We start from the raw sequence: 21612 nt of genomic DNA on the forward strand, positions 1-21612 counted from the left end.
TTTGTGCAATGGCTGTGACCATCCAGCACAGGCCTAGCCCTCGCCAGCTGCTGCTTTACGAACAACATAAAAATAAACATGTTACAAACAAGGACAAGATTTAAGTGCAGCTGCTATACTGATCATGAACCACCAAGGGAATGGTTTGTGATTAAGAAATTTGTTTTTTAAATATAATAGATGCAAATACAATTAATTGACCAGGTTCCAGTCTATATTACTACAAAGCTCTGAGTACAGAATGGGGTTTTATTCTACAAACGCTAACAATTTCCTGACTTACGCACTTTTCCCCGAGATTCCTCCAGCTTCTGGATCTGGTTCTCCAGGAACAACATTGTGATCACAAATGCCACAACCGCTAGAAGCTGCAATTTGGGTGGCATGATCATTCTTAGAAGCTCCATGAAATTATCAAGACATAACGCAAGTTAAAGAAAATCGAAGAGCAGAGAGTGGGGAGGGAGGGTGGTTGGGGAGAGTGAAATCACACACACCGGGTGGAGCTAAGGAGAAATCAGAAGCACGAAGAAAACATGGACACGCGGAGAATTTTGCCAGCTGATTGATGCACGTAATCATGTCACTGGGGAAACAAGATGAAGCTTTAAGTCACGGCCTTTCTCTCTCTCTCTCTCTCAGTGCTGTTAGCCGGACAAAGACTCAGTGTCTTATCTCCTTGCCCTACCCCCCTCCCTCCCTCCCTCTGGGCTCTCTCTCTCCGTGCGCTGCATCCAAACACCAACCACCGATGCTGCCTTGCGCATGGACCGGCTTGCTTTTTCGCTCTCTCTCTCCACACTTCAACTACAACCTGTGCGAACTCAGTGAGACCCCGGCTCTGATTCAGTCTCATTGGACCACATCCCTTGATTGACAAGGCATCTCGGCCACCGCTTGTCCCGACTCCGATTCTGATTAGTCTATCGTCGCCTCAATCGTTTTTTTTCCTGCACATTTTTGGCGGACTCCTTGCAACCTTCTGGCTGGTTGAGAACCTCTGCTCTAGGCAAAGCTTCTCCTTGACTGCAGTAAAGAATCTGCCACATTGTCCCATTTTTAAATGATTTTTGCCAGTTGCGGTGTGTTGAAGTTAAGAGAAGTCCCATTTTGGCCACTCGCCACAATTGCATTAATGATGGACGATTGACTGGGCCACTCAAAACCAGGTGCAGCCTTTCCACCGTGTGAAACCTCCTATAGCCTCTTGTCCATGTGAAACCAGGTGCTGTACTTTTAGTTGTCTTTCTCAAGGATTTCTAACTGTCTCAGCACTGTTTTTCCAAGTCAGTTGTTTTGAGAACCAAAGACCTGTTCGAAGCTTGGAGAAGTTTCTGCACAATGCTTCCTTTGCAGTTTAAACTTACAATGTCCAAATGTAATATCCAAATGGGCAAAGTTAACCCTTTCCTTCACTGCATTAAATAAGGAGTGTTTCTGCACTTTAAAAAAAAAAACATCAAAATGGAGAACGTTGCCAGGCTGTCTTTTGGGAAACAAGTCAGATTGATTGATCTCATAGTTAAAGAGATTGAATCATAGAAGTTACAGTGCAGAAGAGACCATTTGGGAGTGGCAGCAATGAGAGATAGCGTGGGAGTTGGAGAGCATTGAAGGCAAAGACGAGGGAGTTGTTGAACAGGTTGGCAGGAGGGTGGAAGGCCAGAGGAGAGGAAGTTGGGAGTTGAGGATACTTTTTTCAGGGGGAGAGGGCAATGGTCGAGGGGCCTGAAGGAGGCAGTGAATGTAGATGTTAAGGGAAATAAGAAAGTGATCAGAGATTGTTTTGTTGAAGATGGTGATCTCAGAGGTGGTAAGATCTCAAGCCTGCCTCTTGAGATGACGAGAGCGTGGGGGTGGGTGGAGAACTTTATACGGAGGATGATGTTGAGTGAAGATAGAAATGGAGCAAGGGAAGTGAAGGTTAAAATCACAGTGACTGAGTCATTATTTAATGTAATGCTAAGTGAGAAGAGTAGGGGAGAAATATTGGTTAGAATGTTGCCACGCGTCTTGAGAAAGGCAGCAGGCAAAGAAGGAAATGGGGAAGCTGGTAGAGACTCAAGTACTCAAGGAGAATCTGCCAGAAGAGTAAGGATAAAGGTCATGATGGGACTTGACAATGAGAGCCTCACCACCACCATGAAGTTTAGGCTGAGTGATGTGGTAGAATATAGAGCAGGGCAGGATGGCCTTAGTAAGGGGCAAGGGGTCACCATATGTAAGCCACATTTCAGGAAAGCTCTTAGTGGACTCCTCTAGGATAATATTGTAGATGATGAAAGCACGCATTTTGACGGCTAATATGGAGTGGATGGGTAATGGGTCAGGGCAGAAGAGAGCGGTACAGGGAGAATACCGGAGAGGTTTGTTTCCAGAGGGATAGATGGACTGGCTTGAGAAAGAGGAATGAGGTAGTGTAGATTGCTACTTTAGTAGAGCCAGCAGCAGGAACTGAAGGGTGTGGCAGAGGATGCCAAGAGCAGAGTAAAGGGAAACCATGTGTGTCAAGGAGGGACTCAATCCTATGGTGACAGAGGCAGAAGAGGTCAGCAGAGGAGGAATGACGAGTGGATTGGAGTACGAGGTGGTAGGTTGATAAATATGAAGTGATTGATAACAGGATTCAAGGAATTAGGCTGTGGCATAAGAGGAGAAGAAAGTAACAGAGCAGTCAACAAGACAAATGAAGAAGAAATAACAAGGTATCAGGATGGCAGCCAAAATGTGCATGCAGTGGACACAAAAGTGGGTTTGTGCAAACTGGGTGATTTAAATATGAATTTGTAATTCTGTGATAGTGTATCGTGGGTGCTGAAAAAAATCTACGGCCTGCTGGTGACTGGTGGTGGTTGAGGAAATCTGAGCCTGGTGATGGTGAGAGGAAAGGAATCTGAGCTCTGGTGGTGGTTGAAGTAAGCCTAAGCTTAATGATGGGTGAAGAGAGTCTATGGCCTGGTGGAGATGGAGGAATGTCCAAAACTTGGCTGGCTGGTTGGATTGAAGTCGGGTTTAGGGCCTGACGAGATGGCTGGAGGTTTAGGGCCTGACGAGATGGCTGGAGGTTTAGGGCCTGACGAGATGGCTGGAGGTTTAGGGCCTGACTGGATGGCTGGAGGTTTAGGGCCTGACTGGATGGCTGGAGGTTTAGGGCCTGACTGGATGGCTGGAGGTTTAGAGCCTGACTGGATGGCTGGAGGTTTAGGGCCTGACTGGATGGCTGGAGGTTTAGGGCCTGACTGGATGGCTGGAGGTTTAGGGCCTGACTGGATGGCTGGAGGTTTAGGGCCTGACTGGATGGCTGGAGGTTTAGGGCCTGACTGGATGGCTGGAGGTTTAGGGCCTGACTGGATGGCTGGAGGTTTAGGGCCTGACTGGATGGCTGGAGGTTTAGGGCCTGACTGGATGGCTGGAGGTTTAGGGCCTGACTGGATGGCTGGAGGTTCAGGGCCTGACTGGATGGCTGGAGGTTCAGGGCCTGACTGGATGGCTGGAGGTTCCGGGCCTGACTGGATGGCTGGAGGTTTTGGGCCTGACTGGATGGCTGGAGGTTTAGGGCCTGACGAGATGGCTGGAAGTTTAGGGCCTGACTGGATGGCTGGAGGTTTAGGGCCTGACTGGATGGCTGGAGGTTTAGGGCCTGACGAGATGGCTGGAAGTTTAGGGCCTGACTGGATGGCTGGAGGTTTAGGGCCTGACTGGATGGCTGGAGGTTTAGGGCCTGACTGGATGGCTGGAGGTTTCGGGCCTGACTGGATGGCTGGAGGTTTCGGGCCTGACTGGATGGCTGGAAGCTTAGGGCCTGACTGGATGGCTGGAGGTTTCGGGCCTGACTGGATGGCTGGAGGTCTGGCTCAAGGCCCAGTTGACTGGATTTTGTGTTCGGTTGGCTGGAGGTCTGAGCCTGTGGCCTGGCTCACTGATTGCTTCTTGCATTTAAATAAGCAGATTTCTTCAGCAGTTTGTGGGGTGGAGTTGGACAATCTTTTACACCAATCATATTTGACCAGGGCCAGGACTCAAATGGTAGACAAAGCGGGTAAACATAACTATATAGTGTAGATCTTTTGCAGAAAAAAAAGTCCTCATTTTTCCTTCTTTCAATTCCCTCTCTCTCCAACCTTCCTTTACACTCTTTTGCCTTCCCTTCTCTCTTTTTTCGGGATGTTTTTCTAAACTGCTTAAATCTCTTTCTCTCAAGTGTTCATTCCGTATTGTGGGCTCTGAGATTTGAACAAATGAAACTAGGTTCATTACAAGTATTTTTATGAATGGCATGTGTCTGGAAGATCTTGAGTACATCAGTGAGTCAGGGACTGAAACTTGTTTTTAACTCGTTATTACATCCTGTGGAATTGTGGATTTAAAGATTGAGCACAGAGCAGTGCTACACTATCACAGTGAGGTTTCACAAACTCTACATTATAACTGCAATATAAAACACATTCTGTTGAAGTTTTTTCAAATAACATTTCTTGACTTTTTAAAAAAAAACAATTTTGCAGGCAGTTTTGTTGATGGACTAAAAATCCTTCTTTCTGCTAACTCAGTTAAATGAGTTTGAATAGCCTCAATCCAGTTCTTAGTGAGCATGGACCCATAGCACACAATCTCTCTAATTTGGCACTAAATTAACAGTCTCACTCAGCGGCATTGTGGAAGGGAGATTTCCACTCTGCACAATATACAGTATAACAAAACCACAAACGCTTTCTTTATAGATGGGTTTACAGTTTCATTACACATTACTCATAGAGGAAATCTTCTGCCAGAACGGCAGATGTGGAAATGAAAAATGGTGCAGTGGGAGTGCTGTTCCGAGGTTGGGGTAGAGACACATCGCTAGTGCAGTGCAGTGTAGACAGAGTTTTACTTTAAAAGAAAGACAAACTTGCATTTATATAGCGCCTTTCACGACCTCCGGTCACCCCAAAGCACTTTACAGCCAATGAAGTACTTTTTGAAGTGTAATCACGGTTGTAATGTCATGTAGTGCTCTTGCAGCACTTTAACTGTGCTGTACCTGACCTGGAGTATTTGCTGCTGGTACTGGTGCCTGATGTGGTGTCTTGTTCCCAGAACTAACATCCCTCACCTTTTGTGAGCACAAAAATTCACACAAAAAGAAAGTTTAATAAAGCACAATGGGAGTACAACAGTATGTGCAGTGTGGACAGCTGTCCGTATTCTCATACTGCCATTGTTTGCCATGGGAACTCTATACTATGAATTGGCCTTTTAATGTTGTCATACATATTTCTATTCATTTTGTTTCAGAAAAGATGGGGACAATGAATTTATGAACATTATAGCAAATGAAGTTAGTGCTGAGGTAAAGTGGAGCACCTTTATTTACTAAGGAAATGTAAAATGGAGATTATGAAATGCATTTTTGTTCTACAGATTCTTATTGATTTTATTAGTCTGTCATCCTTATTAATTATCTCTCTTACTCCCACTAATGTTTACCATTCTCCTATTTCGTTTCCGTACTGTCCTATCATATTGCTGGCTCTCGGCCTTTTTGTTTTGCTTTTGACCCTTTCTTTCTTTCTTGTGTTTCTGCCTGTTCAAATCCTCTGCTATTTCTTCTACTCCTCCGCGAATCATTCCCTCGCTAACCGAATGTCTCAGTGAGCCGGCTATTCTCACGGCCTTGCTACTGTGGAGTCGGTCGTCTGGGCCGTGTGAGCTGGTGCTCGCCAGTTTCCTGTGTGACGGGTGCTGCGCTAGTTCATTGCACCTCTCTTCTAATGGCAGCAAGGGTCAGGAGTGAAATGGGTTTGGCAGTTTCAATTCATTTGTTGTTTTCACAAGTCCACAGCACAAAATTATCCATAATTTGTCAATATTTGGTACTACAGGAAACTTTGAGCTATCCAGAAGTTGAATGTCCGGCAACTTTGATCTAACGGCAGAAATCAGCAGCCGTTTTGGTTAGGTGTTTTTTCTCTCCTAGCATTCTTTTCACAGGCAGGCTCTGGAAAGCGTCTTTGTCGCTTAGCAACAGCTTCAGAGACGCTTCCAAGCTACTGGGCCGAGTGTTTACAAGCTGTTGCTGAGCAACAGTGTTTGTGGTCAGATACTGCGATGAAAAGCTCCTATCTGATAACATTGACGCTGGTCTATCCGGAGCTTTTAAAAAAACAGCAGTAGCTCGGTCCCATGGGTGCCGGATAGCACAAAGTTTCCTGTAAATTGACAATCCCATTCAGTAAGGCCACAGCATAGCTGGATTGGAAAGTAGAAAAATGTCACACGAGTGCAACTGTTGTGCAGTTGAGGTCAAAGAGCATTGTTGGATCAAACCTGCAGAACTTTTCACCTAATCCCTTCTGTGCTAAAGCTGTCTGAACTCAGACTATTTAGCACTGATGCCACATGTAAAGGCAGATCACAGTTTCATTCCCCAGTACTGGTGCATATCACCTTGGTCAACACAAAAAATGTTAAACACCTTTAAAGATCCACTGATGTTTATTGTGTTTCATCCTCAGGTTGTACTTCTGTTCCTATCAGTTGGTGATGAGAAAGGAGCAGGATTATTCCTGTTAGCAGGTCAAATGGATGCAGTTGAAGCAGTAGGATCAAAGTAAGATTATATTGCCTGGTTTCTGTAACTGTGTTGAGGCAACTTGCGAAATGGCTACTTTATTGCACCTTCTATTTTGGAAGTGTTTTTTTTTACACTATTGATCTTCTACGAAATACAGGAAACTGGTTTATCCGGAGGTTATATGTCCGGAATACTCGATCTAACAGCAAAAATCAGGAGCTGTTTTCTATAAGTTTTTTTTAGTTCTCGTTGCTTTTTTCCCCCCCCAGTCAGGCACTGCAAGGTCTGTAGCTATAGCAACAGCTTCAGCTAGAGACGCTTGCAGCTGCAGCCGACTGTTTAGAAGCTGTTCAGTGTTTGTTGTCAGATACGGAGATGAAAACCTCCGTATGCTTCAACATTAACTTTGTATGCCCGGCAGTTTTGATAGATCGGCAACAGCTCGGTCCCGTCGGTGCCGGATATCACAAAGTTTCCTGTAATGAGTTTCTCTTATCATACAGTCTCCTAAAAGAATGAACATTCTGTAACTGTCAGTACAGCGGCTATGGGCATTTAGATTTCAGCACTAGGTGGGCTTAACACTTAAATCTAATACTCATATAATTAGGATCTATCTGATCCTCCCTGGTTTGGAGGTGGGACATTTGGTAATAGTAATATCTCCCTTCATAGAACCGAACTCTGACTTAATCCTTTTTTTCCCCCGCAACATACTTTTGGCTAAGTTTGCAACAACGCCAATGTCATGGGTGTGGTGGTTTTTGCTGGTTCATCCTCCCAGGTGAAGGAAGCTGGGGATTAGTGACAGCCAAGGGAACAACAGAGAACATCTACATTTGTTTTTAATAGATGGTAGAAATGGGATAATTCTAAGGCGCTACTGTTTATATTAAAAAAAAAAAAAAAAATTTGCTTTCTGCTTCAAAGTTGACAATTATTGATAAGAAATGTGAATGAGGTTTGTCAGTTCCCTGCTGAGTTACTTAGCAGAGAATTCTAATTCTCGGTTTTTAAGGGTTGGAAGATAGAAACTGACATTCCATTCTTGTAGATACCCAACTCTTGGGGTGAGGGTGTAGTTTCTGCCTCATCCAATCAGATTAGCAACTGTGAGAAAGGGAGTGAAGCTGAGGGGAGGTGGGGAAGGACTTTTAATGCAAACCAAAAATGTCATCAGACACTGTCTATCGTACAAGTAGTGAAAGCAGAGGTGCCATACAGATACCGTTTATTCAGCTAAAGCAGTTACTAGAAAATAGCAGTTTCAATAAACTTGGCAGGAGAAAGTAATTCACCGGCTGACTACTTCATGGGTGTTTCGGTTTGGTTTTCGAATGCAGGGTTGCTCAAATCCTAGATGGAAAAGGTGCTGGAAAACGGGGACGTTATCAGGGTAAAGCAAACAGGATGAGCAAGCGACCAGAGGTGGAGGCCCTCCTGCAGCAATACGTGAGCGCGCTGGACACAAAAGAGGAATGAACGCACACAATGAAAACTGATGTAAATTTAAATGTTCAGTATCTTTATCTTGTCTGAAAAATTCTACCTCTTGCCCATATTGCAAAGTGTTCATTTAAATTTAGTCTTGCTGTCCATTTGCACTCCACAACTAAACTTGAGTGTGACTTTGGTACCAAGGCCCAAACCGGCTCTGAAGGGAAGTGGGGTGAGATTACCTCCTCCAGGGAGTGTCATTCCTCTTCCTTGCCGTGTCGGGCAGGGTCCTGACTCCAGGTTCAGGCTGTATTTACACTGTAACTGCCGGGTCAATGCAAAGTGAAGCTGTTTTGCACCAATTCTACGATTAGGGTGTGAATGCACCCGTAATCACTCCATTCCCTACTAAGCAAAGTTTTATGCTATTCTCTGTATTTCAAACTGATTTTCCAGTTCTTTTCCCAGTAATATGATAACTACTGCCGAACTATAATTCCGAGTCCAACACCTTTCTATTGCTAACATTAATTGCTGCTTACATTAGTATTTCTAAACATTTAGAATTCTAATTGTAAACAGGAACGCATTTATAGGATGAGTGTGTGTGGTAACAGTGATGTCATATGGTTGCTTTACCAGCTTTGGACTGCCCCATGAGCAGGCAGGGAAGATTAACACAGGAAATCAACGAGGGGACAGGGAGAAACGGAGCATCAATCCTTCAGTAGGTGGGGAGAGACAGAGCGTCAGGACTCCTGTGTAGAGGCAGCAGCATCGGTACTCCGTTTAACTTCTCAGTACGTCCTGCTGTTTTGAAATGTTCCTTTCAATCTAACACAAAAATATACTTGAACGTTTTATAGAAAGGTCCCTGACTGTATAACATACTGTCCACAAAATGTACCCATTTAATAGGTATATAGATATGTGCATTAAAGTTCAGAATATCATGGCAATTGTTGGCAATGTTTGTTGTAAAATTATTTGGAGAATTGGGGTTAAACATGCTAGATAAACACAGGGTTACCTCAGAGTACATATTGCTGATAGTGTATCCACAAGCCTTCCAGTAACGTTCTAGTAAAGCTTTAGTATATAGAAGTATTTAAAGTTATGAAAGGCTGGGACATAGCAGGCAGATACAGCCTGTTTCCAGCAGTTATGGGGTCGTACATACAAGATTACATACAAGCGATTGAGAATATAGAGCAGGAAAAACGTCTTTACAATAAAGAGTGACGAGGCTGTGGAATTCAATTTGAGGGTTGGTGGTTGAGGCAGAAACTGTCAACATTCAAGATTAAATTGGACAGATTGATGAAGGATAAAGGGACAAACCAAAAAGGCAGGCAAATATGATTAGGACTATTTGTTTGTGTTGAGATTAAGTGCAAACATGGGCTGGTTGGGGTTGTGGCCTGTTTCCTGTTGTAAACCTCTACACATTTTCAAGCTCTTTTCATAGTCGAGATTAGGAACATTTTCAGTGCACTCACTGTCAAAAACAGCTTCTTGTAGATTTACAGTTTCATTGTTTGACATTTTCGGACCTGGCACAAAATATTGCTGCGTTTTGTGTTCTGATCAATGCACGATGTTTTGGCTTGAGATTGAGAAAGTCACTTTATAGCGAGTCTAGCTGGACTGCAATTCTTTGATGAATAACATCTCAACAAAGCCCCAAAAGTCAATGCCTTATAGAACTTGCTGTTTTCTGATCTTCAATTAGAGCATTGGGTCATTATATCCTGGGGCAAGCAACTGGTATTTCCATTCAAACATTTGAATAGCAAGTTTTGTTCTCTTGGCAATAGATTATAATGAACAACACATTTGAGAAACTTTTAAGAAAGGATTTTAATTTAATTTGTAAAGCAATGGACAGACTGCTGGCAGCATCTTGGAGTACCAATGTCTGGCATCACAGATGGAGGGATTCAGCTTGTTGGCCATACTGCTGTTGGGAGGGGCTGAGCAAATTCTCGGGGTGGGAAGGGAATTGGACGGGATATTTTCGCTTGATGGAGTTCGCCTTGCAATCCTGCTAGGCAGAGAAGAGTAGCAATAACTGCAATTTGGGAATCGACTGCAACATTTTATTTTTGGTCAGTCATTTGACATAGAAAACCATTGCCATGCTTAAGAGACTCCAATCCAAGCCACTAATAAAATGACATCGGTAGAGCTTCTGTTTGTCAGATATACTCTCCGAGGGACCAATCCCACTTACCTAAGTCCAGAGAACTTGGGTGCAGGTTGGCAACTCATAATTGTACACAGGCTGGAATTGAATTAACTAAACTGGCTTACCTTGCCAGCTTGAAACATTAGTAAACTTCCTATTGCTTGTCCAGATAGGACCACTCTACCTGTTAGAACTTTAGTTTGCAGGGTTACCTGGACCCCTGAGTAGGTAAAACCCCAGCCCCCAGAGACAGACCTATCCCTCAGTGTCTCATTAATAAGCTTCGCTGGTCAATCTTCAGTAGTGCTATTGAGTTCTGTGGACCTGCCTGGCCCAGATATTGCATTGGGCAGTTGCTTTAAGTTCTGGAGGATTTTGCTAATACCACATCATGTTCCAGAGCTACAAGTGAGTAGATCCATTATCTTCATCAGGCTACAATTTAAAATATGTGGGTGTGTGTGCAGTCAGTCATTCTAACCCTGGAGGCATTTCCACAAGACTGATCCCTGACAACACTGACAAAAGTTGGCCCTTTCAGTATTGAAAGAGGCAACTTAGAGGTGATCTTATGGAGTCATACAAGATAATAAATGGATTAGAAGAGTCAAACCAGAACATCACTTCAGATTAAATTGTGACAGTAGGACAGGGGGACTTGGGTTCATACTAACAAAAAGCAAATTTAGGATTGATGGTGGGAAGCTGTTTTTTACACACAACGTAAATGACACTTGGATTATACTTCTGGGTAAGTTATGGCGGTGAAAGCTCTGACATCATCTTAAGAAGCAGCTGTAATGGGAAAACTCTTAATGAAGATAGGATGGACCGAATGGCCTTCCTCCTTATTCCCTCCCCAGTTTAAACCAGAAGTTAGGAAGGAGAAAGACCCGACCATACATCTGCAGAAATCTGCGAGATCTGTGTGTAACACTGCTCTGAAAGTGATGGTCTCAGCATCTGCTACATATTCACATCATCTTTGCTTGGCATTTGCTGGCCTTTTTTGTGCCAGGTTTCTCCCCTCGTCTTCTGACGACTCTAACTCTTGCTGAAGTCCAATTCCACGGGCGGCGGCAGTCTTCTGAATGCTGAAGTAGCCATTCTTGTGTGAACGTAGATGGAGAGTGTCGGTAGGTCATTTGACCATGATGAGCATCACAATCTGATCCTGCTTTATCCTGACGGTTGCACACATTCTCTCCAACAAAGGACACCATGGCTATAAGCGGCGGGAGTCCTGGCTGATTTGCAACCCCTGGCCCCCGCCCCGCCTGACATAGCCCAGGGGCTTTGAAGCTGAAGTTAGTCAATTCAGCACAGACTGAGAATTTAACCTTCCAGTCTGTAAGACTCAATATCACACTGTGCTGCAGTTATCCACTAAGCCATCAGGGAGCTGGCGCTGAGCTTTATGTGGATATATTAAATGAGATGTTACAGTACCAGCACAAGCTCAGCATCACGTGTATGAGGATTACTTCAGCACAGAGAAATGCAGAGTTATGTCCTTTGTCTCTTTAAATTGGTCGGTAGTGTAAAGTCTGCTGTTTGTCACTAAATGGTATCCAAGTCATTCTGTGACAGAAACTTGCAGATGTAGTAGAAGATTGTTTTATTTCATTTTAATGGCGTAACTCATTGAAGCCACTTACTTTCATTGACTCTTTGACAAGTACTGAATATCATGTCCTGTATTAATAGTAACATTGGGGATTTAAATAATCTCGCTTAAGACAGAAGACTTAAACCCAAGTGACCTATACTGAACTTACTCGGTGTCAGTCGTGGCTTGATTGGTAGCACCCTCGCCTCTGAGTCAGAAGGTTGTGGGTTCAAGTCCCACTCCAGGGACCTGAACACATAATCCAGGCTGACACACTCCAGTGCAGTGCTGAGGGAGTGCTGCACTGTCGGAGGTGCCATCTTTCGGATGAGACGTTAAACAGAAGCTCTGTTCTCTCGTGGATGTAAAAGATCCCATGGCACTATTTTGAAGAAGTGCAAGGTCGTTATCCCCAGTGTCCTGGCCAATATTTCTCCCTCAATCAACATCACTAAAACAGATTATCTGGTCATTATCACATTGCTGTTTGTGGGAGCTTGCTGTGCACAAATTGACGTTTCCTACACTACAACAGTGACTACACTTCAAAAAGTACTTCATTGGCTGTAAAGCGCTTTGGGACGTCTGGTGGTTGTGAAAGACACTATATAAATGCAAATCTTTCTTTACTTCTACTGAAATGGCATTGCTTTACATCCAGCTATAAGGCTAATTTTAAACAGCGAGTACAACTGGATCCTAACCTCTTTTCAATATAAAATTTAGTTAGCAAAAGATTATTTAACAGGCTGCAATGTGAATGGTCCTTCCATGGCCATAACCATCTTTATAATAGCTGATTGGGCAGTTAGTCCTATATAGCAGGAGGGTTTGAGGGACTCCCACAGCCTAACAGTGAGGGGCGGTCATCCACACCCACCAGGCATGATGGGGACATTCCCCCCTCATGGTAAGCCAGAATTCAGAACCGAAGCTCCCGTCTCCACTGGCCGGGATTGTCTGGCGCGGGGTTTGAACCCCACACCTGATTTGGGCAGGAATGCTACCTTCTTCTTCTTAGGCAGTCCCTCGGGACCGAGGATGACTTGCTTCCACATTAAAAATGAGTTCTCAGGTGACTGATGAGTCCAATGCGGGACCTACAGTCTCTGACACAGGTGGGGCAGACGGTGGTTGAAGGGACGGGTGGGTGGGGTGCTTGGGTTGACGTGCGCTGCCTGCGCTTGGCTTCCGCTTGCTCCCGGCGAAAAGACTCGAGGTGTTCAGTGCCTTCCCGAATGCTTCTCCACTTTGTGCGGTCTTGGGCCAGGGATTCCCAGGTGTCGGTGGGGATGTTGCACTTTTTCAAGGAGGCTTTGAGGGTATCCTTGAAGCGTTTCCTCTGCCCACCTGGGGCTCGCTTGCCGTGCCGGAGCTCCAAGTAGAGCGCTTGTTTTGGGAGGCTCGTATCGGGCATGCGGACAATGTGACCCGTCCATCGGAGCTGATTGAGCGTGGTCAAAGCCAAAGGCTCACTCCTGTGAACAGCAGGTTTTGGATGGCGTCCTTCACCAGAACTCTACTGTAGCCTGTGCTACATTGCAGTCAATTTATTTTCTGAAGAAAGTGATTGGTTGAGGCACAGCATAAGCGGGCAGTATTCCCTTCCACCTGTAGGTGGCAGCAATCTCTGCTCATTATTACCCATTACGCTGTTAAAATGCAGGATTTTGCCGGCTGGCTGAGGTAGTGTCACTGGTTTTATTTGCATTTTCCAAAAGAAGCAGGGATACGTTTAATTGGTGATTTATATTTGCGTGCTTCATAAAGTACTGACTAGTACTAAACTGCATCGCTCTCTTGCCTTTGAAATTCTCCATCCAGGAGGCAATCCCCTGGCGCACATTCTTTACCTTTCCACACCCAAACTTTTGGTTTGTTTTTCTCTTTTTATAGCTTCTCGCCACCACCCTAGCATACAGCATTCCCACGCTGAGGGGCGACCTGCTGTCAGGGCTGAACTATGCATAATATTTTGCATTTACATTTGAATGCCATATTGGCATAGTGTCATATTATCTCAGAACTTGACCAAAACGAAGATGTAGAGGTTATTGAATAGATTGCTGTGCAACACTTGAGTTCGTTTTGTGTGTGCAATATTCAGAATTCATGAGACCTATAAATACAGAAACATTTCTCTTGAGTGAACTGAAATGCAGGATGCAATGTTGATGATGCAAAATTTCCTTTGTTACACTGTTGAAAAGTACGGGACTGAAAAAATTACGCATTGCACCTGGCTGATGACAGAACCTAAAACCTTTCAATCTCCTACTCCCTCAAATATCCAGGCAATTTTCTCTTAGATTTTTCTACAACTTTTGCCTCCCTGGGCAGCCATTCCACACATTCACCATCTTCCGCGTAAAGTAGTTGGGGGAAAAATTGGGTTGCTTTGCGCCTCCCGTTAGCACCCTAAGAGGGCGCTAACGGGGCACAGAGCAACTAGCGCCCGGGCGCGGCGCCACCCACACCTCCTGCAAAATTCAGCGGGAGGTTAGCAGCGGCGCTAACCGGTAGTGCCCCGCGGCACTGCGCTGCCGGCGATGACGTCATCACCATGCGCAGCGCCCCGCTCGCGATCTTCGGGAGCGCCCCCTGACTTATTGCCGGACACTATGTCCGACGGGGTCAGGGAGGCCTACCTGCGGCCGGGGCGGCGCTATTTAAAGGCATGGTGCGTCGCGGCCATTTTTGTTGCTGACCACCTGCCTGCACTCTCGGCCTCCTGAACTGCGCCCCCCTCCCCCCCCCCCCCCCCCGGGGCCCTGCTGGGCGCGCTGCGCAATCCCCTCCCCTTTAAGAAGGGGAGGAAGGCCTGCAGTACCGCGACATTGACTCACGGCGCCCCAAGAGGGATGCGGGGCGCTTCCAGTAACGCCCTGCTTCCCTCTTGGGGCGCTGCCACTCAATTTCCAGCGCGGGTAAAATTGGCGCCCCAGCGAAATTAGCGCCCCACTCAATTTTTAGCCCATTGAATCTGAACTTTTGTAGTATACGTTAATGTTTGCAATCTTGACTCTTTTGTATTTGTAGACGGTTTCAAGAGATTCTGATTACCTTAGGCAGAAATGAAAAGTGGCCTGATGCTGTGGAGGTGTTACCCAGCTATTGATATTTGTGTAAGATGCATTCAAAGAATAGTGAGCAATATTTTCACCCGTGAGCTAATACCATTTTGATGTCGACTGCCTCTGTGTTGTCAGACTGCTTGCCCGACATCCAGTCCTGGATGAGTTGAAATTTCCTCCAATTGGGAACTGTCTTTGGCCCCCGCCACAAACTCAGTTCCCTAACCACCGATTCCATCTCCCTCCTTGGCCACCGTGTCCGGTTGAACCGACTGTTCGCAACCTCTGCGTCTTATTGGACATTGAGCTTCCGACCCCATATCCTCTTCGTCACCAACACTGCTGACTTCCACATCCCCAATATCGTCCATCTCCACCCCTGCCTCAGCCAGTCTGTTGCGGAAACCCTCATCCATGCTTTTGTTACCTCTAGTCGCTGCTATTCCTCTCCGGCCTCCGATCTTCCATCCTTCATAAGTTTAAGCTCATTTGATGACGTGTCATCAGCCGGTTTCCTTAAAGGGACCATGTCCAAATTTATTTTGTCATTTGTGCTGTCAGTGTTCTACAGCATTGAGGTGCTGCAAACACTGACAAGCATTGCATAAAGACACAGGGCTGCACCCAGGCTCTCTCATGACTCCCTCAATATGCTGATGGAGGGAGTCACAGCATGCAGAGAGATCCTCTTCCCTTCCCATGGGCGGAAGAGGCACCCCGAGGAGATAAACACAGCCTGCTTGCACATTGCAGAGGAGGTCACAAGCAGGGATGTGGTCAGGAGGACCTGAGTGCAGTGCCGCAAACATTTCAATGATCTCAGTAGATCACGAAATGTTAGTACAAAGCCACACTCAACCTCATCCTGCTGTGCCTCTCATCATATCCCCATCACTCTGCCTTCCCTACCCTACTCCTGCACATCCTTACACCAACCTACCTTGGGCCTCCACCCATCCTTTTCTATCTACATTATCACATCCCCATCCCACTAGCCACCCCTCACACTCACCCTCATCCTAGTGCAATCATACCAACTAACAACGCACCAGGGTAGGCACTTGGGTGTCTTATGCAATGTTCATGTAAAGTTTTTGTTAATGTGGTGTCAAACATTGAAACCTTTATTTTCAACACTTTGCTTTCTAGGACAGATTTGGAAGTGCCTTAGTGAGTTGCAGTGAATGTTGAGACATAACGTTACCCCCCGCAATGGTGATGAGTGTGAAAGGAATGACTTGGGCATTGTAGGGCTGCTTTATGGTGTTGGTGTGGGGTGGTGCCAACCTGGCGCATCATGTGGCAGCCAGGGTGTACAGCATCAAGTGAAGTAAATCTGGCCATGGTGAGGCCATCCCTGGCCTCCCGGGTAGCAATGTGGTCGGGTGCTGATGCTCTGTGTCCTGTGCAGCATCAGTTGATTGAGGAGAAGGTTGGTGTTGTTGTTGGTGCTGTTGGTGTTGGGGCTGATCGTGGTGGGATTCTGAGGTCCAAGGTGAGAGAGTATAAAGGGCACCTATGCTGATGGACTAGATGGCGAATGAAGTAGAGATGGCAAATACGATCTACCAATGTTTGCGTGGGTTTTCTCCGGGTGCTCCGGTTTCCTCCCACAGTCCAAAGATGTGCGGGTTAGGTTGATTGGCTATAATAAATTGACCCTTAGTGTGTTAGGGGGATTAAATACGTGGGGTTATGGGGATAGGGTGGGATATGTGTTGGTGTAGGGGTTACGGGGATCGGGTGGGATATGTGTCGGTGCAGGCTCGATGGGCCGACATGGCCTCTATCTGCACTGTGGGGTTTCTGTGATTTCTGTGAATAGTGAGAGAGGCAATGAGGTCAGACTGGATGGAGATTTATGTAAAGACTTGCAGCATGGTGAATCTGTTGTGGAAATGCAGTGAGGAAGAGATTATTGCTGAGGGAAGATATCTCTGTAAGGTGGGAGCTTTTACTTGACATTTGAAGCTGCCAACTGATCAGCTGATTCAATGGCCACCGACCTCCTGCCTCAGCTTCACAGACATGGTCTAGCAACAGCGTGAAACCCATGGGCGAGCTGTCAAATTCAAAAGGTAAGTTTAAAACCATTGTTCAGTGACTGTAAACAAGCCAGTAATCATTTAAATTGGCTCCCCCACCACTGCCTGTCGGGTCAGCTCAGCGCTGGCAGACCCGACATCGGGAAAGGCAAGTGTGTGCGATTTGACAGCGGGTTCCCCACCCACTGCCAATCAATTGACATTTAACTGCCAACCCACTACTGATCTCGTCCACTGAGCACCAGCAAAATTCTGGCCTACATTCCTCCAACTCTTGTGCATCCTTCACTTCCTTCACCCCACCATTGGCGGCCGTGCCTTCAGCAGTCTAGGCACTAAGCTCTAGAATTCCCTCCCTAAAACTCTCCACCTCGCCTTCTTTATGACGCTGTTAACATCCTACCTCTTTGACCAAACTAATGACCTGTCCTAATGTCTCCTTCTTTGGCTCAGTGTCCATTTTGTCTGATTAAACTCCTGTTGAGCAACTTGTGACTTTTTGCTACATTAAAGGTGCTATATATTTAGGGATGAGCAATAAATGCTGGCCTTGCCAGTGACGCCCACATGAATAACTATATACATATATAAATGCAAATTGTTGTTGTGAAATATTACTGTATAAGAATTTATTTTTGAGAAGCCATTGCCCATGATACAGGGCACTGCCAGTGTTAAAAGAGTAAAAGGAACGATGAGCTATTTCAGATACAGTGATGTCAGGCTTGAGTTTTGAAACCTGCAGACTGTGGGAGGAAAGAAAGACCGAGGGATGTGTGGAGTTCCAGTCTTGAGGACTCGTAACAGAATGAATTCGAGCAGGAGACTTTGTAATGATTCGTGATTGCAACGCAGTGAGCATGCAGGGGGGAGAAACACGTAGGATGGATGGCATGTTGTACACACAGCAAGATAAAAGAAAAACATTTAAATTAAAGACTGAAGTAACACTGATTTAGAGCACAGAAATTGAAAAGAGTGATCCAGCATGGAAACAACCTCAACAGCATTATCACTTCCTGTATAATGATTCATCACAGTTAATTAGACAAGCTGGACTCAGTGAACAAGCCCTGTATTGTGTAACAGATGACAACACAACATGCTGTGATCAGACCTTAAGCATACAGAATGTGCATGCACCGTGAGCACGTGCAGTTTGCATGTTCCCTCCAAGCTGTGGTTTTTAGTAGTGAGGTTTATATCTCATGACCCTGGAGAAGCCTCTACTTTATCAAAGAATTAATTCTCACAGTAATCTATCTTGTGCCAAAAAAATCATTGCAGACAAAAATAAACCCTATGAATGCTGGACATCTGAAATAAAAACAGCAAGTAAAAGATACAGCATGTCAGCAGCTGAAAGACAAAGAACTAGTTAAGAGTTTCTGTTTCTGCCCAAGGATCTCCATCTGAAATGTTGGCCTGTCTTTTACCTTCCAGACTTCCTGTGTATTTTCAGTTATCTGTTATTTCAAATAGTTCAGCGAGTATTTGCCTCAGACGCAGATGCACGTAGACACTAAAACAAAAGCAAAATACTGCGGATGCTGGATATCTGAAATAAAAACAGAAAATGCTGACAACGCTCAGCAGATCTGCGGCGAGAGAAACTGAGCTAACGTTTCGGGTCAATGACCTTTCATCAGGGGTGGAAGAAGCTGGAGACTTAACAGTTTATAAGCAAATACAGAGCCAGGGAAGGGGTGGGGATGTAGCAAAGAACAAAGGGGAAGGTTTGTGATGAGGTGGAGGGCAGGAGTGATTAAAGGACAAAGGGGATGATGGTGCAAGGGAAAAAGGGGGTGGTAGTGGGACAATAAAGAAACAAAAGATGGGTGTAGAGAAGGTGTAAATGCCAGCACCTGCTGTCCGAGAAAATGGGGGCAGTGGTTATGATCTGAAGTTATTGAACTCAATGTTGAGACCGCAAGGCTTTAAAGTGCCTAATCAAAGGATGAGGTGCTGTTCCTCGAGCTTGCGTTGAGCTTCATTGGAACAGTGTAGGAGGCCATGGTCAGAGTGGGAGTAGGATGGAGAATTAAAGTGGCAAGCGACTGGAAGCTCAGGGTCACGCTTGCGGATTGAACAGAGGTGTTCAGTAAAACAATCACCCAGTATCGCTGCTCACAATGCGGTCTCTTTATTGGGGAGGCTAAGCGCGTATTGGGTGATCGCTTTGCGTAACAACTCTGTTCAGCAACCGCTTAAATAAACACCAGCTGAGTGTTTCCGGCATTTTCTGTTTTTATTACACATAGACACTCATGAGCCTGAAATTACATTGTGTGATACTAATGTACGACCACTTAATGAATGAGTTACTGCCTCTGCTAAAATAGCGGAGCGCGGAATTTCAGGCCAATGCCTTTGTCATAATTCAGAACCTTACCAGATATTTCTCTCACTCAGCACCGAGAGCCATTCTCATGGGTGGGCCCTCACTCCTGTAAGCGAGCTGTCACTCCCTGTGAACTAAAGCATAACCTTATGTAGTGTTGCCCAGTAGCCGAACTGTAATTTGCTTCCTGAGGTCCCCACCATCACAGAAACCAGTCTTCAGGAAATTCGATTCACTCCACATGATATCAAGAAACGGCTGAGCGCACTGGATACAGCAATGGCTATGGGCCCCGACAGCATCCCAGCTATCGTGCTGAAGACTTGTGCTCCAGAACTAGCCGTGCCTCTAGCCAAGCTGTTCCACTACAGCTACAACACTGGCATCTATCCGACAATGTGGAAAACTGCCCAAGTATGTCCTGTCCATAAAGAACAGGCCAAATCCGATCCGACCAATTACCACCTCATCAGTCTACTCTCAATTATCAGCAAAGTAATGGAAGGTGTCATTGACAGTGCTATCAAGTGGCATTTACTCACCAATAACCTGCTCACTGATCCTCAGTTCGGGTCCCTTCAGGACCACTCGGCTCCAGATCTCATTACAGCCTTGGTCCAAACATGAACAAAAGAGCTGAATTCCAGAGGTGAGGTGAGAGTAACTGCCCTTGACATCAAGGCAGTATTTGACCGAGTGTGGCATCAAGGAGCCCTAGTAAAATTGAAGTCAATGGGAATTGGGGAAAATTCGCCACTGGCTGGAGTCATACCTAGCTCAAAGGAAGATGGTTGTGGTTGTGGAGGTCAATCATCACAGCCCCAGGACATCGCTGCAGGAGTTCCTCAGGGCAGTGTCCCAGGCCCAACCATCTTCAGCTGCTTCATTAATGACCTTCCCTCCATCATAAGGTCAGCAGTGAGGATGTTTGCTGATGATTGCACAGTGTTCAGTTCCATTCGCAACTCCTCAGATAATGAAGCTGTCCATGCCCGCATGCAACAAGACCTGGACAACATTCAGACTTGGGCTGATAAGTGGCAAGTAACATTCGCGTCACACAAGTGCCAGGTAATGACTATCCCAAACCTGCAACCTCTACCACCTAGAAGGACAAGGGCAGCAGGCACATGGGAACACCATTACCTCCAAGTCCCAGTCCAAGTTACACACCATCCGGACTTGGAAATATATCACCATTCCTTCATCGTCGCTGGGTCAAAATCCTGGAACTCCCTCCCTAACAGCACTGTGGGAGTACCTTCACCTCACATAAGAGCATAAAAAATAGGAGCAGGAGTAGGCCATATGGTTCCTCGAGCCTGCTCTGCCCTTCAATAAGACCATGGCTGATCATCCACCTCAGCTCCACTTTCCCGCCCGATCTCCATATCCCTTGATTCCCCGAGAGTCCAAAAATCTATCTCAGCCTTGAATATACTCAAAGACTCAGCATCCACAGTCCTCCGGGGCAGAGAATTCCAAAGATTCACAACCCTCTGAGTGAAGAAATTCCTCCTCATCTCGGTCTTAAATGGCCGACCCCTAACCCTGAGACTATGCCCTCTAGTTCTAGACACTCCAGCCAGGGGAAACAACCTCTCAGCATCTGCCCTGTCAATCCCCTTCAGAATCTTGTATGTTTCAATGAGATCACCTCTCATTCTTCTAAACTCGAGAGTATAGGCCCATTCTACACAATCTCTCATCATGGGACAGCCCTCTCATCCCAGGAATCAATGTAGTGAACCTTCGTTGCACCGCCTCCAAGGCAAGTATATCCTTCCTTAGATAAGGAGACCAAAACTGTGCACAGTACTCCAGGTGTGGTCTCACCAAGGCCCTGTACAATTGTAACAAGACGTCCTTACTCTTATATTCCAACCCCCTTGCAATAAAGGCCAACATTCCATTTGCCTTCCTTATTGCTTGCTGTACCTGCACGCTAGCTTTCTGTGTTTCTTGCACGTGGACGCCCAGATGTCTCTGAACACCAACATTTGAAAGTTTCTCGCCATTTAAAAAATATTCTGTTTTTCTATTCTTCCTACCAAAGTGAATAACCTCACATTTCCCTACATTATACTCCATCTGCCACCTTACTGCCCACTCACTCAGTCTATCTATATCCCTTTGCAGACTCTGTGTTCTCCTCACAGCTTACTGTCCCACCTAGCTTTGTATCATCAGCAAACTTGGATACATTACGCTCGGTCCCTTCATCTAGGTAATTAATATAAATTGTAAATAGCTGATGCCCCAACACTGATCCTTGTGGCACCCCACTAGTTACAGCCTGCCAACCTAAAAAAGATCCGTTTATCCCTACTCTCTGTTTTCTGTCCGTTAACCAATCCTGTAT

At 45.6% G+C, this 21612-nt stretch overlaps 1 protein-coding gene across 2 annotated transcripts in view; it reads left to right on the plus strand.

The window, feature by feature from the left end:
* aarsd1 (alanyl-tRNA synthetase domain containing 1) overlaps nucleotides 1-8954 on the plus strand; it is a 110286-nt gene extending 101332 nt beyond the window's left edge. The window contains exons 10-13 of one of the 2 annotated variants that reach the window (XM_085966411.1): nucleotides 5278-5332; nucleotides 6498-6592; nucleotides 7900-8059; nucleotides 8636-8954. In XM_085966411.1, the coding sequence (XP_085822537.1) occupies nucleotides 5278-5332; nucleotides 6498-6592; nucleotides 7900-8038 (289 nt within the window). In that variant the 3' untranslated portion in view covers nucleotides 8039-8059; nucleotides 8636-8954. Of the gene's footprint in view, nucleotides 1-5277; nucleotides 5333-6497; nucleotides 6593-7899 lie in introns of both variants that reach the window. The other variant, XM_085966413.1, reaches the window with a different exon arrangement.
* The last annotated feature ends 12658 nt before the right edge of the window (nucleotides 8955-21612 follow it).

This window comes from Somniosus microcephalus, chromosome 24 (assembly GCF_052327205.1).
Source record: "Somniosus microcephalus isolate GS21.2 chromosome 24, FLI_Smic_1.0, whole genome shotgun sequence".
In the NCBI taxonomy this organism is placed as follows: Eukaryota; Metazoa; Chordata; class Chondrichthyes; order Squaliformes; family Somniosidae; genus Somniosus; species Somniosus microcephalus.